Source organism: Leishmania infantum, chromosome 36 (genome assembly GCF_000002875.2).
Source record: "Leishmania infantum JPCM5 genome chromosome 36".
NCBI lineage: Eukaryota > Euglenozoa > Kinetoplastea > Trypanosomatida > Trypanosomatidae > Leishmania > Leishmania infantum.
The window spans coordinates 272,217-285,423 of record NC_009420.2 but is presented as its reverse complement, the minus strand read 5'-3'; the positions used below and the strand labels follow the sequence as shown (position 1 = coordinate 285,423).

The following is a 13,207-nucleotide window of genomic DNA, read 5'->3' as shown; positions in this document are numbered from 1 at the left end:
CATCGGCTTACCTGTGGGACATGGGGGCTGCCGGTGGCGTCGTTTTCGCCGATGGTCTCCGACGCACCGCTGATACACGATTGCGCCGCGTCTCTCTTGCCCTTTCCGTCGCCGCTGTGGCTCATGCATCATGCGCACGCACAGCAGCAGCACCACTACCACCACCACGGACTCACGGAAAAAGCGTCCACTGCCCGCAGCTACCATGCGACGAACGCGCCGGTCCTTCACCGAGTGCCAAAAGGCAGGAGAAAAAGCACGATGCCAATGGAATGCACGTGAAAAAGAGAAGCGCCGCCGCTTTTTACGCCCCACCAGACTGTTGCCCTGGCGCTATAACGTGCGGCTGCCACGCAATCCATTCCCCATCGCCAGCGTGCCCTCTAAGGGCCCCTTTGCCGGAGAGCGCGTCGCGAGACGGGCCCGCGGCGCTCCGTGGCGCTCGCACCTGCAACGGCATCGCACAGAGCGACCGAACGGCACCTGTGGGGTGGTCCCTTGCTTTTTCGTCATCAGCGGCATCCCTCTCTTGCTGCAGCGGAATAGGCGACAGCAGTCGACTGTCCCGAATCGCTGGACGAGCCTTCGCCGCTCCCCGTGCCGTTCCATGCGCCAATCGGCCGCCGTTTCCTTCGCCTTCGCTGACGGCGACAGTGGCACTGAAGAGGTCGTTATGGCGCACACGTCTGGGTGGACTCTCAAGGTTAGAGCGGCGTAGAGGTTCTGGCCCGCGTGACCCGGCAGCGCCTTTCCGCCACACGAACGGCTGGCACCGGCTCGGAGAGGACGAGGAAGGGCGAGCACTTAGCAGCCATGTGAGCAAGTCACGCGCCTCCGCTTCGTAGGGGTCTGTCGCCTGTCGGCTCGGTTTCAGAGGCGAGTGCGTGCTACGACCACGGGGTTTTCCGAAAGCTGCTGGAGCTGCCGCAGACGTGTTGGCGGCCCGGCGGCCACTCTCACGGTGTGTCGAGGACGACGTTGAGGCGGTCGAAGACCGGGTGATCATAGAGTTGTCGCTGTAGTGGGCAGAAGACGTGGACACCGGCGCCGGCGTTGGTCGTGGCGACTCCTCCCGCTTTGCGGACGACGAAGTGTACGGTCGCGTGATGCTGCGAGAGCGTGGGTAGATGGGCGAACGCCGCACATCACGTGTGGATTGTGTCGAAGAGCAAGAGCTCGAGCAGCAGCGACTGGAAGCGCGCTGGTGTCTCGAGGAAAGCACACCCATTTTTGAGACAGACTTAGAAGACGGCGACGCCCGCTTTGATGCATCGCCAACGCGCTGCTTGCCTACGTCACGGGCATGCCGACTTTGCAGCCGATGCACCTCCGCATCCATCTCCCGCAGGCGGTGACGCAGAAGAAAATTTTTTTCCCTTTCTCGCGTCAGCTCCAGCCGCGCCATGTCGCGCTCCTGCGCCACCGTCTCATAGGTAGGGTTGACGCTTCCGGCCGCCATCAAAGAGGTATGACTACTCGCCTCCAGCGCACGAGGGATATCATTGGCCTCTTTGCCGAGGACGCGGTAGACGGTTTTGAGCTCCTCCTCCAGTGCGGCGCACTTCGCCTCGAGGCGCTGCGCTTGGCGCCGCCAGAACGACTTGCCATCCGCATCACTGGCTAGCATCACCGGCTGTACGCATCGTGCTGCGACGTTGCTTGCGGACGGAGCAGCTGGCACAGGGCGCGACGCCCGCTGCAGTGAGGCATCGGTGTGGTGCGCGGCACCTCCCGAAGTCAGCGCTGACAGCTCCGAGGGTGGTATAGGAGACGGCGAGCCTGGCGCGAGGGAACCTTCCAGCGGTTGTCGCCGCCCGGCTCTGTCGGGGGATGGCGTCAGGGGCACCTGAGATCGGTTAAATGGTGAGGGGGACTCTGTGTGCCACGACGGATAGGCAAGGGTAGCGAAACCGGCGTCGCTCGCCGAACTGGAAGGCAATGTCCACTGACGAGCAAAGCGTAGAGCCGGTGGCGGCTTGTCCCGCTCCATTCGGCGAATAGGGCTGACGCGCCGGTATGAGCGAAAACGGTTTCCTCACGCGGCGGTCTGGCCAATTCTGTCCGTTGATGGACAATGGGCGGCGTATGTGCGTACGTGTGCGTCTCTTTGGACAGAAAAAAAAAAGAAAGTGCGGAGGTCAGTGTACGTGCATCTAGGAAAGAGAATGCTGAATAAAAGAGGTCTATGCTCTAGAGATGCACGCGGATCCAAAGCAGACGAGGCCGTAAATGCGTAAACCAAGTCAGCGGCGTCGTCGGCAGAGACGCGAGCTGAAATGAGATAACAATAACATGAAAAACAGCGAGAGGGAATGAAGAGGGAGACGCAACGAACGGCTACGCTGTCCTCCCTTTCGCATGTGCATCTCTCCTCGGTTGCGTGTGTTTGTGGGAGGGGGGTGCTAGGTGGTTGGTTGGTGGCTGTGCTCGATGGAAGGCTTGATGTGGGGTGGGAGTGAGAGGACACCACACGTCTCTCCTCACGGACATAAAGGCGACTACTCGCCCTGCGTCTCCGAGGGAGCAAGCGAGGGTGCCGCACACGAGAGAAGGGGGGGGGGCGGGCACGTACACCCAAGAAGAAGCAAAAAGAAAAAGCGGCGCGAAGACGTGGAAAGCACCGAGGAGACAGAGAAGAAAATGGTAAAAAGGCCGCGCGTAGCACCTAGACACACATGAATATTCGGGTGAGCTGCAGCGTTCGTTTAGCGCCGCCCAGGGAAGCAGAGACAAAGGCCACATCATTCATTAGTGGCCAAAGGGCCAGCCACGCATTGTCCTTTATGTTTACGACGCGTACAGATGGCGGAAGCATAACGGCCGCTGCGCACATCGGTGAAGTTGTCCTCCGAGAAGGGCGTGCTCTTTTTGTTGTTCCCATATAATCTTCTATGGCCTCGCTTGCGCCAACCACGTTCATCCTCATTCCTCCACCACAGCGACATCCTCTGGTCAGCATCTTGAGAGGCGCGAGACGCAACGAAAGAGGAAGCGCACGTTACGACACCAAAGATACAAAACGAGCCATCATTATGAAGCACACACAAATCCAGGGGGCCAGCAGCGGTCGAAAAGTGTGCAGCGACAAAAAGATCGGAGCACTTAGTAAACTGCGTCACAAGCAAGCCAGGCGGACAGACTGGCATGCGGACGCACACGCTCTTGTCCTTCCCTACGTCCTCTACCCTCTACAAGCAGCAGTACTGAAACAACAAGAGTTAAGCGTCTCCCCCTTTCCCCATGTACACACACAACTGTGCAACACGCTGGGGCTTACGGTTGGAGTCACAGAGAGAGAAGGGGGAAGGCGGTGGACGATGAGAATGAGCGAAATAGCCTACATAAAAGCCAGCGTCAAGGCGAGGCGAGACAGCGAGGCAAAGATAAACTCACAGAAACGAAACGCTCGAGAGCAAGGGAGTTTGTGCAGGGGGTGTCTGCCCACACATTCATCTACAGAGAGACACAAACGCCTGTACGTGTGTGTGCATGGCGAGGGCACCAGAAGAAAAGGAACCAACAAACAGATAGAGACAGTGAAGGCCAGCGACGCACGGGAAAAGGCGCGGAGAGCAGCTGAGGTTGCAAAAAAAAAAACACAAAGGCAAGAATGATTACCATTCCGCATGTGTGCCACCAGGTGTGCGCAAACAAGGAGAGCGTAGCGCATGTCAGCAGGCAAAATAGAAAAAAAAACATCAAAAACGCAAACGCCCACGGTAACACGAGGAGGAGGTGAGTAATCGACTGGAAAGAAGGCAGAGGAGACGCACGAGCCCTGGCTCAGCAACAAACACGAACACGCCTAGCGCCAACATACAGAGACGGACTCATCAAGTCTTTGCACAGGATAGACGCGAGTCATCTAAGTGCGGGGGAGAAGGCAGCACGAGGAAAAGAGAGGTGCAAACTTCTCTGTGAAGCCGCGTAGCCGTCAAACCAAAGAAGGCTATTCTTCCTCGTCAGGCTCGCCCTACATCGTCCTGATTTACCCCCCACACGCTCCTTCCTTTGGTGCGCCGTTCTGTCAACAGACAGCATGCCACCAGCTGAAGTGGCGCGTCACTGAGAGGGATATCGCATTCTGGATCGCTACGACTTCGTATCCGCTGATTTCTACACGACTGCAACGCCGATACGCCTCGTTGCTACCGGTGCACCCTACCTGCGCGCGTGCTAGCTCTACTCGAGCTGAAACGTGCAGTGCTGCGCACCCATCGCCACGCACCGGTCGGTGTGTCCCTTGATGAGCCGCTGCGCTTCAGCGGCGGGGAGGTCGTGCGACGTACTGAGTGTGGCGCGGAGGACAGAGAAGTTGAGTCGAAGCCATCCAAACATAGAGGTGAAGCACTTCGTCCACTGTGTTGTCGGCCAGCGGTTTTACACGTACAATCCTGTTGGGAGAGCATCGTCGACACCCAATCCATCACGATCTGCCACCTCTCCACGGCAAGGTCCTTCGCGGGGTGTGGATCGTGATCATGTGAAACACAAGGGACAGGATAGGATCCACCAGGTTGACCTAGCGGTGCAACGTGCTGGCTGCGTGGTGCTTGCACGAGTTGCACACCGCCGTCACGCCAGCTGGCGCCACTACCCCCAAGGCAGGCAGTCAGTCGCCGAAGACGTGGAGAAGGGGAATACGGTGGTGCCTTGCATCTTGCGATAGCGCCTCGGCGTCTGAGGCACGGCTCACACGCACGCCGTGTAAGCCGCCGCAGATGTCTGCCGATCGCGCTGGTGATCCTACGTGGAGAGAAGCCGAGCGTGTACGCTGCCGTGGTCGTCCTCGTGGCCATTTTCGTAGTGATGGTGCCCGCCGTCCTCGTGACTGCGGCCCTGGTCATCGTCATGGCCCTCGAAGAGGCTGCCGGGAGACTGTGCGTGCTCGCTACTGCAGTACCGCATGCTGTTGAAAAGCACGTTCATGACGAAGCCAAAGCACCCCAGCCCCGTCATAAAAGGCGTCGGCAGCACCTCTCCGTCCCATCCCCCATCCCCTGCTCGTCATCATACATGGCGCACAGGGACACGCTTGGAAGCCACTGGAAGGGGCTGCTGGTGATCCGCACAGCGGGCCGCAGGTGGTAAAGACAGACGCTATCGCGCCAATCACCTGAGCGCGGCGCCACGCAAATGTGCAGCGATCCTTCGCATGCCACCTGGGCGCCTAGGCGGAGAACAGAGGGGCACGAAGGGTGAAGTGGTAAGCTAGAATATCAGCGTCATCGCACAGCACGACAAGATTGCCCGGCATGTCGCCACCAACCGCCTCCACGAGAATCATAAGCTTAGAGAATGCCACCGCGGCCCACAGAGCATGGGTGATCGTGAGGCTCTTGCCCGTCCCCTTGCTCGAAGGGCAACGCCTGCAGGCGCTGGCAGCCAAAAATAGCGTGGCTCCTCACGCGCTCATCTGTATGAGTGTGCAGGTAGTCACGCTAACGCAGTGGGGAAGCAGAGGACAAAAGAAAGTGCGGCGCAAGCGCAGAGTCATCGTGCTAGCACGAGGAGAAGGCCAGAAGAGGCTTTGAAGACAGAAGCGGGAGAGGTGCAGTGTAGGGGATGCGCGTGAAAGCGAGACAAGACACACCGTGGTGTGTATAGGTCTGCGGACTGTTGAGAGAGGAGACCAGTTCTCACCTCCTAACGAGGTCGTCATACCTGCCGCTGAACCTGCCTTCGTGGCCATCATCGTTGCAGTAACGGCGTGGGCGGTTTTTGTCGCTTCCGATTAGGGCTTTTGGTTTTCTCCGCACGGGTATGGTAAGATTGTGCGACCGCCGTTGCGGCGGATCTGATCGCGTCCAGCTGTGTGATGGCCACCCATTCGCCCTAGCGCCAACAACAGGCAGTGACGATAGGAAAAGGAGCATAGCACGCAGCGCGGAACTTGCAGGACGGGGCACTGTACCAACATGCACCCAACGACGAGCCGAGGAAAAGGATGGCAGGGACAACGTGAAGGCTCATGGCGCGCCTTCATCTCTCGCGCTGCTTCGGGTTGCATCGCTTCACTGTTAGCCCTCTCCCGTCCACCGGTCACCGTGCAAACATCACCAGGAAAACGTTGGCATGCAGCGTCCATTCAACTGGCAGCGCACCTCTCCCGGTGCTGTAGCAGCGCTCGCTTGCGACGGGTGGGATGGTTGACGGTGGTCACTGCCCCCTGCGACTGTACAATCAGAGAAGTCGATACGATCCAATACGTCGTGATACACAGCAGCGCGCAGCTCCTCTGGTGCGTTGACGACGTCCACCAGCACCGACTCTCTGCGCTCTGCCAAGACCGCCACGATCGCTGTCGTAGCATTGCCGAGTGAGAGCTCAGCTAAGCTGGCGGGATGGCGATTACTGCACTGGTGCCATACCGCTTTCTCCGCACCACTTGCGCAACCGCTTTGGTCACTATGCGGTGCCGCATCCTTGCCAAGGCGCCTGCGCTGACTCTCTTGCCCTACACTGCGCCGATGCTGAGCAGAGGGTACGTCACACCCGAGAGAGCCGAGTCCATCATCATCCTGGCCGGTGTGTGCCCTGTCCTTCCTGACGATCCATTCCATGTGCGGCACAACGAAGAACTCCGTTGTCGTGGTTGCTGCAGCGGCGTCCTCATCTTTGAGATCCGTGACAGGATGAGGTGCGCTGTCCGCGACGGGCTCCAGTTCCAAGTACATCCACACCGCTGGCAGCTCCTTTGGCTCGCCTAAGAAGGACTCGGACAGGATGTATGACCGGCGCGCAGGACGCGCACAGCCGCCGCCTCCCCCAAAGGGTACCGGGGCCTCTTCTTGAGCCACCAGGGTCATCTTCAGCCCCCACGGAAAGCAAGCGTGAGCAGCATCGCTGGTGTCGACGCGGGAGAAAGGCTGGTGTAGCCCGATCCACAGCCGTGTCGGGCAGCGCGTCACCCTGTGCGGGGGCCTCGCAAGACCTTCCTGAACACGGACGCGAACCAGCTGCGCTGGAATGGCCGGCCGTGAGCCCGTAAATGCAATCGGAACGCGAAGGTCGTGGTACCGGCGACAGTCAAAGCACACGTGGCACCCGTCGAAGTAGGGTAGCACTTCTTTTGTGTAGCTCAGCCACACACACGAGTCGCACTGACTCGAAGCAGCACTCGACTGCGACGGCGGCTTTGCCAGCCATCCCTTCACGGCCGCAGTGCCGTCATTGCTGTCCCGCCGCGGCGAAAGATTGCGACGGTCACCGCCGCCGAATGCGGAATCGAGATCAAAGAGACAGCGCGCCTGGCCGTTCTCCCGCTGCTCGCACCTTCGTGTCCAGTTGCGCAGGAGGACCATCGGCTCACCTTCTGCATTATCAGCCACGGCCAGCACGCGGTACGACGTGCCAGGTCGAAGCCCGAGCCGCTGGTAAGCCGCATGCGCCCCAGCCACAGCCACCGACCTCGTAGATGTGTCACGCAGGGCCGCCGTTGAAAAGGTGGAGAGCAGCACCACGCCTGCGCCGCGTGCGTTTGTACTGAGAGCCGCCTCCATCTCCTCCAGCGCCGTGCTGCTGCGTCTGTGCCACCAGTCCCAGCACTCGACCGGTCCACCCGTGAAGTTGCCAATCGCCGTCTCCGCTGTGAGACTGCAGAGCGCGTGGTAGCCACACAGCACTTTGGCCAGCGCTTTCTCGCAAACAGGTGCCCAGAGGTCGTAGGTGGTGGTGCTGCTGCATCCGTACAGGTCGACGAGCCTGTTGTCCTCGATGACGCACGGCAGATACGCGTCGACCGTGACGCGCGTCCACCAGCCATGCACGCACAGCCAGACAACGTAGATGCCATTGTCCTCGTCCTCGCTCGTCGTGCTGGCGAGCACGCTCAGCACCGCACCAGCAGACTCGGCGAGCGCAGCCAAGGCGGCAACAACACCCGCGTCGCCCAGTCGGCCGCAGCGTAGCGAATCGGGGTCAATGCCGGCGCTCGTCAGCAGCTCAGCTTTCCTGCCACGCGGCACAACGGCGTCGCGGGGGCGCCACTCCACAACAAACGAAGTGCGCCGGTCTGTATGGCAGCCGCGGCAGCCACCACTGCTGTCAAAGCCAAGCGTCTCCGACACGGGAGGAAACGCGGCGTCGACGTAGTGCAGCCCGCGGCGGCGGCACAGCGCTGCCACCTCGGACGCAGTGCGGAGCCCTTGGCTCGTGGCCAGCATTGCGATCTCTTCTGCCAGAGACCGGAGAAGGTGATCCGTGTCGCGAATCGTGTCCTCTCGCCCCAACTCACTCAGCCGCGTGGGGTGCTCCGCGCTGAGCTCCTGCGGCGGCGTGGCGTCAAGAAGGGGCGTCGACCCGGCGAACTCGTGCATGGGCCCCATCCACGGCTGCACAACTTTCGCGGCGCTGGTCTCCGACGATGGCAACGGGGGACTGAGGAGGGTGGGCCGCGGACGACGACGACCGTCGGCGCTGAGGGTTTCCCCTCCGGCATCAGGCTTGGCCTTGCCGTTTGACGAGGAGTGGACAGGGGGTACGCACCCCTTCTCACGCCACGTCTCCGACGCCTCACCGGCAGCTGTGACCGCACTCACCTGCCGCGTTGCCGAACTCGGGCTGCACGGTGTGTCTGGCGAGAGAGCAGTCAGCTCTGATATCTCGAGCCCCGTCAGCGTCTCCTCCATCGGTAGTGGAGTAGTGCCAGAAGAGGCCTTCTCACGTGCAGCCGGGGTAGAATTCGGGCCACCACCAGCACGCGCCCGGCGTCGCGCGTGGTCGTCTTCCTCTTCGCCGCTGCACTGCGGCGTCCCAGGCGGCCACGCAGGTGGGATCTCGTCGAGCACCGGAATGTCATACCGGCGGAGTACCTCGAGGCCAGCGGCGTCGGTTGAGCGCAGCTGGAGCGCCTTGAGCTCCGCGAACGTCTTGTCACACCGCAGGAGGAGGCGGCGCGCCTCTTCGTAAAGGGAGACAGGCACCGTCGACGACAACGGTTCGTTGTTGCTGTTGTTTGGTGGCTGAGCCAGGAGTGCCCGGAGTGCGGTGCGCAGGTGCCTGCCCTCAGCCTGAGCGGCCTGTCGCTCTTTCTCCGCCGTGGCGCGCAGCAGGTGCTCGCGCTTCAGCGACGCTCGAAGGGCGTTCAGCGAGTTGGCGTTGTCGACCCGTTCCCGTGCCAAGATGGCTTCGAGACGCGCCACTTCCTCTTCTCGTCGCTGCAGCACTCGTTGTTGTTGCATCCTGCGCTGGGCTCCGTCTCCGTCTCCGCTGTCCGCTTCGCAGATGACCGGGGTGGACAGCGACGGCGGAGCTAGCCACACAGTCGACATCGGCGGTGGAATTTCATCCTTGCTCGAGTTGCAGTAGTCCGCCGCGGAGGTGCACGACACAGACGTTGGATCCGGCGAGGAAGACGTGCGCGAGGGTCTGTGTACAGAGCAAGTGGACGACCAGTACTCCACACCTGGGCGGCGCATTATCAGCCCTTGCCTGGGAAGGCGCCGACGCCGACGAGAGCAATGATAAATGAGACTGGAGAACAAAGAGTTTCTTGTGTGTGAGAGAGGATGTGCCACGATACGGCAATGTAGGTCTGTACGTGTGTGTGCGTGTAGCCTCAATTCTCTATGTGCGGATGTATATCCCCTTTATGCGGTTCGTGTGCGTCTAAGCAAGTGAGAGGGAGGGCATGCAGGGAGAGAAAAAAAAAACAGAGTGGCAGGCAAGAAGAAGGGGGTACACGGAAGGGCACGCGAATCGGCTCTTCATCTGCCTCTCTAGCACCGCAATCTGATGGCAGGGCTCGGTTCAATGAAAAGACGGGCAGCGAATAACAACACGAAAAAAAGAACGCGTGCTGGTAATGATGCGCAGTCTCTTCGCTCTCACACATTCCCCCCCCGCTTGTTGGCTGCCCGTGGGTGTTGCGCGGATAGAGAAACGTCAGAGTAGAACAGCAAGACACGCGAAAAAAAAGGAGAAATAGTGCATGCCGTCGCGCCAAACTCGTGGCGGCAATGCACAAAGAGCGCGTGCGCGTGTGCCGGCCGCCCGCATACATGTGCGTTAAGCAACGAAAGGGAGAAAGAAAAAGGGGGTTTAGGCAAAGAGACGAGAAGGGGAGCAAGAAAAGCACTGGCGCATCCGTGAAAAAGGTGTTTGGCTTTTTTTTGTTGTCGCATACGTGTGCTTGTGCGTGTGTATATGCCAGTCAGCTCACGTTATCGTTGCACATGCGCACTCACCGAGAAACTACAGTCCTTATGCCCGTCATAGGCGGCAGCGGAAAGGCTGCGCTACAGCGTGAGCCAAGCACAAGTAAGCACGCACCGATGCGCGCGGCAGACGGGTGGGGGAGAAAAAAAGGAGCGAATTACGACCTGTCGAGGACAACATCTTTGCTGACTCGGTTCGCTCTGTCAGTGATGCCATGGAGGTGACACACATGCTCTATAGAAAGCGCTCATCAGCGCGTCTCACCTGCATCGGCAGGCGACACGTTTTTCGTACGAAAAAAAAAAGACTTGGCAGACCTTCTGCTTTCATTTTTGCACCCCCTTTGCCGCCGAAACGTGAATCGCACAAGAAAAGCAGGCATGGCCCGCACTCGTCCTAAACTTTTCCTATTCGGTTGTCTTCTCTACGGTGCAGAAAAGCGTCCGCCATACTCTCTGCAAGCGTTAGCCACAAATCTTCCGGGCTCCACACATACATATACATCTATACATGCATACCCCACACATTCCGACTAATGATGAGGACCGACATACAGCGTGCATGTCGCAGTCGCCTGAGCATATCCCGTAGTGCATGCACAAGAGAACAGCAAACTCCGCACGTGGGGAGACAGTGGCTAAAACACACGAGAGCGCAGAGAGCGAGAGGGGAGAGGAGAGATGTGTGTCTAACGCTCACATGAACACAACACAAGTGCAAAAACAAAGAAGGAGAGCGAGGATGCACATGAATAGGCAGGTTCGGATATGCGCGGGCACCTCTTACCTCTGTGTATGCATGTCGATGGTGGTACGCGAATCCATACATCTTTGCGGGCTTCGACAGAGAGAGGTGCACCAGCGAAGCCAAACAAACAAAAAAAAAACGCACGCATGCGCGCGGCAGATGCTCGGGGTCGGCATATATGTACATGCTGCCGCTAAAGAATCGCTCCGCTCTCTTCCAGTATCCATGAACGCCGTTAATTCACTTCCATCGCGGGAGCCTCAAAGTCAAAAAAAAAAAGGCCATGACTGATGAGCCGCTATCCTTCGCCATCATCGTCATCGTCGTACTCGACAATCTGCCAGCGGCCGCGGCGGCTCGCTGGCGGCACCGTGTCCTTTCGAACCGCTGCCACGGAGGATGAAGGCTGTGATGATGATGACGCGACAGCTACAGCTTCCGCGGTTATGGTATCAGCAGAACCAACGGCGAACGACGGAGTAGCGGAGGTGGAGGCTGCAGGGGGAGAGCTGCGCAAGCCACTAGAGACGCACAGGTTCTTTGGCGCCCCCTCAGACTCGGCGCGCGCGCGGTACATGCTCTCCAGCACGTCATCCGGCACAGCAGAGGGGCGCAAAGGGCGCCGTAGCTGCACCTGGCGGAGCATGGAGGCGAGGGTATGGGGTTTCTCTGTGCGGTCAGCGGCGCCGCTAGTGTTGGTGTAATTCGCCTGTGTCCTGGGACGAGGCGGTGGTGGTGCTGCCGCCCCGAGGGCCCCCAGCAACGCCGCCCGCTCACTCTCTGAGCCATGCTGCGGTGCAGCGCTCTCGAACGCAGCGGCAGCGGCGTCTGTGCTCGCAGGTTGCTTGCTCGACGCGGGAGGAGGGTCCAAGACGCTTGCCGGCACGTCCATCCAGCGGTGATACTTGTCGTAGTAAGCTGACTGCAGTGCTTGCACCTGACTCAGAAACTCGTCCCGCGCGCGGGCGACTAGCTCATCGCGCTCCTGCTCGGACGGGGTACGCATGAACACCTCATGAACTCTCTCGAATGCGGATGGCTCACTCGCGAACGCTACCGACTTCACCGACGCCGTTGGCGCCTGCGCATCCTCGTTGTCGTCGTCGTCGCTCTCGGTGCCGCCCAGCGTACAGGGCAGCGACTGGCGCACCAGCTTGTAGAGAGAGCAAGCATCTTTGTGAAGAGATGTGCATGTCACATCGCAGGGCTGGCCCGCGGCTATAGCATTTGCAGCGGCAGTGGAGCTCGTGTTTGTTCGGGCTGCTGACGGCACTGCTGCTGACTGCACAAGCTGCTGCTTTTCGCCGCGGCGACGCCGGCACTCCTGCAGCTTCCACTGCATGTAGCGAGCCCTCTCCCTACACACCGACGCCGAGAAGTGGTGCACGTCTAGATGGCGCATCAGGAGGCGCTCCTGAGCTGTTTGCGGTGTGCGGAGCGCCTGCTGCACGGAGCAGGCAACCAGCTCCCACGGACATTGTGCCTCGGCTGACAAGTTCAGGCTGCTGGGCAGCAACTCCTCAACGGATACGTCCAGCGGTGCATGGAAGCGTGCCGCCAGGAGCAGAATGAGGTGATCAATGTACGTGCTAAAGGAATCGAGGTCCGTCGCCATGATGACTCCACTTGACTTCAAAGTGAATGGCAACAAAATCTGTAGAATCGACGCGGGTGAGCAGTTCGAGAAGTAGGGCGTGCGGATAGATCCTGTGTGCGTGGGCTTAAGCGCAGGTGAGAGGGAGCATCACAGACGAGGTCTATGCTCCAGAAAAGCGCAGAAGAAGGCGATGAATGGGATGGTGAAGCCGGATAGGAAGCGCTCAGCCACGCAGTCTGCAACCAACAGCTTTTGGATGCGCGTTATCACCGAAGCACCAGGGAAGACAGGGATCGGGTGTGAGCCGCCCGCGATGCCGTAACGCGTGTGTGTGTGTGTGTGTGTGTGGCAACAGCAGGAAGACACCATAAAGCGGCAGCCAGCGCCATGAGAATCACATCAGAGAAGCGACGCAATGAATAGTGTGAGCCGCCCACAAGAATGGGCCCGCTGTACCGCTCCCTCGGTCTTTTTTTTTCTTTGCGGCCAACGAAACAGGCAAAACACACACATGCACAACAAAACAAAAAGAAAAATGCTGTGTTGTTGTTCTCGCGAACCGCAAGCAAACCGCCTGCGTCGACACACGCCGCCTCCGAGGGGCATGAGAAAACGAGAGGAGGAGAGGAAGGGGCGAAAAGGCGGTCAAAAAAAAAGCTGAATAAGACGGAGGGACATCGGAGGAGAAGGAGGTGTATGGAAGGG

The 13,207-nt window shown here is 59.7% G+C and overlaps 3 protein-coding genes across 3 annotated transcripts; all 3 read right to left on the bottom strand.

Annotated features, from left to right (window-relative positions):
- Positions 1-304: 304 nt before the first annotated feature.
- LINJ_36_0850 (hypothetical protein, unknown function) lies at positions 305-1,990 on the bottom strand (the record flags this gene model as incomplete). The annotated part of the gene is made up of 1 exon (XM_001469487.1): positions 305-1,990. The coding sequence occupies one exon, from the start codon at positions 1,988-1,990 to the stop codon at positions 305-307; it is 1,686 nt and encodes a 561-aa protein (XP_001469524.1).
- A 4,066-nt stretch (positions 1,991-6,056) lies between these two features.
- On the bottom strand, positions 6,057-9,419 carry LINJ_36_0840 (hypothetical protein, unknown function; the record flags this gene model as incomplete). The annotated part of the gene is made up of 1 exon (XM_001469488.2): positions 6,057-9,419. One exon carries the CDS (start codon positions 9,417-9,419, stop codon positions 6,057-6,059), a length of 3,363 nt encoding a protein of 1,120 aa, XP_001469525.2.
- Positions 9,420-11,203: 1,784 nt separating this feature from the next.
- Positions 11,204-12,520, bottom strand: LINJ_36_0830 (conserved hypothetical protein; the record flags this gene model as incomplete). The annotated part of the gene is made up of 1 exon (XM_001469489.1): positions 11,204-12,520. One exon carries the CDS (start codon positions 12,518-12,520, stop codon positions 11,204-11,206), a length of 1,317 nt encoding a protein of 438 aa, XP_001469526.1.
- Between the last annotated feature and the right edge of the window lie 687 nt (positions 12,521-13,207).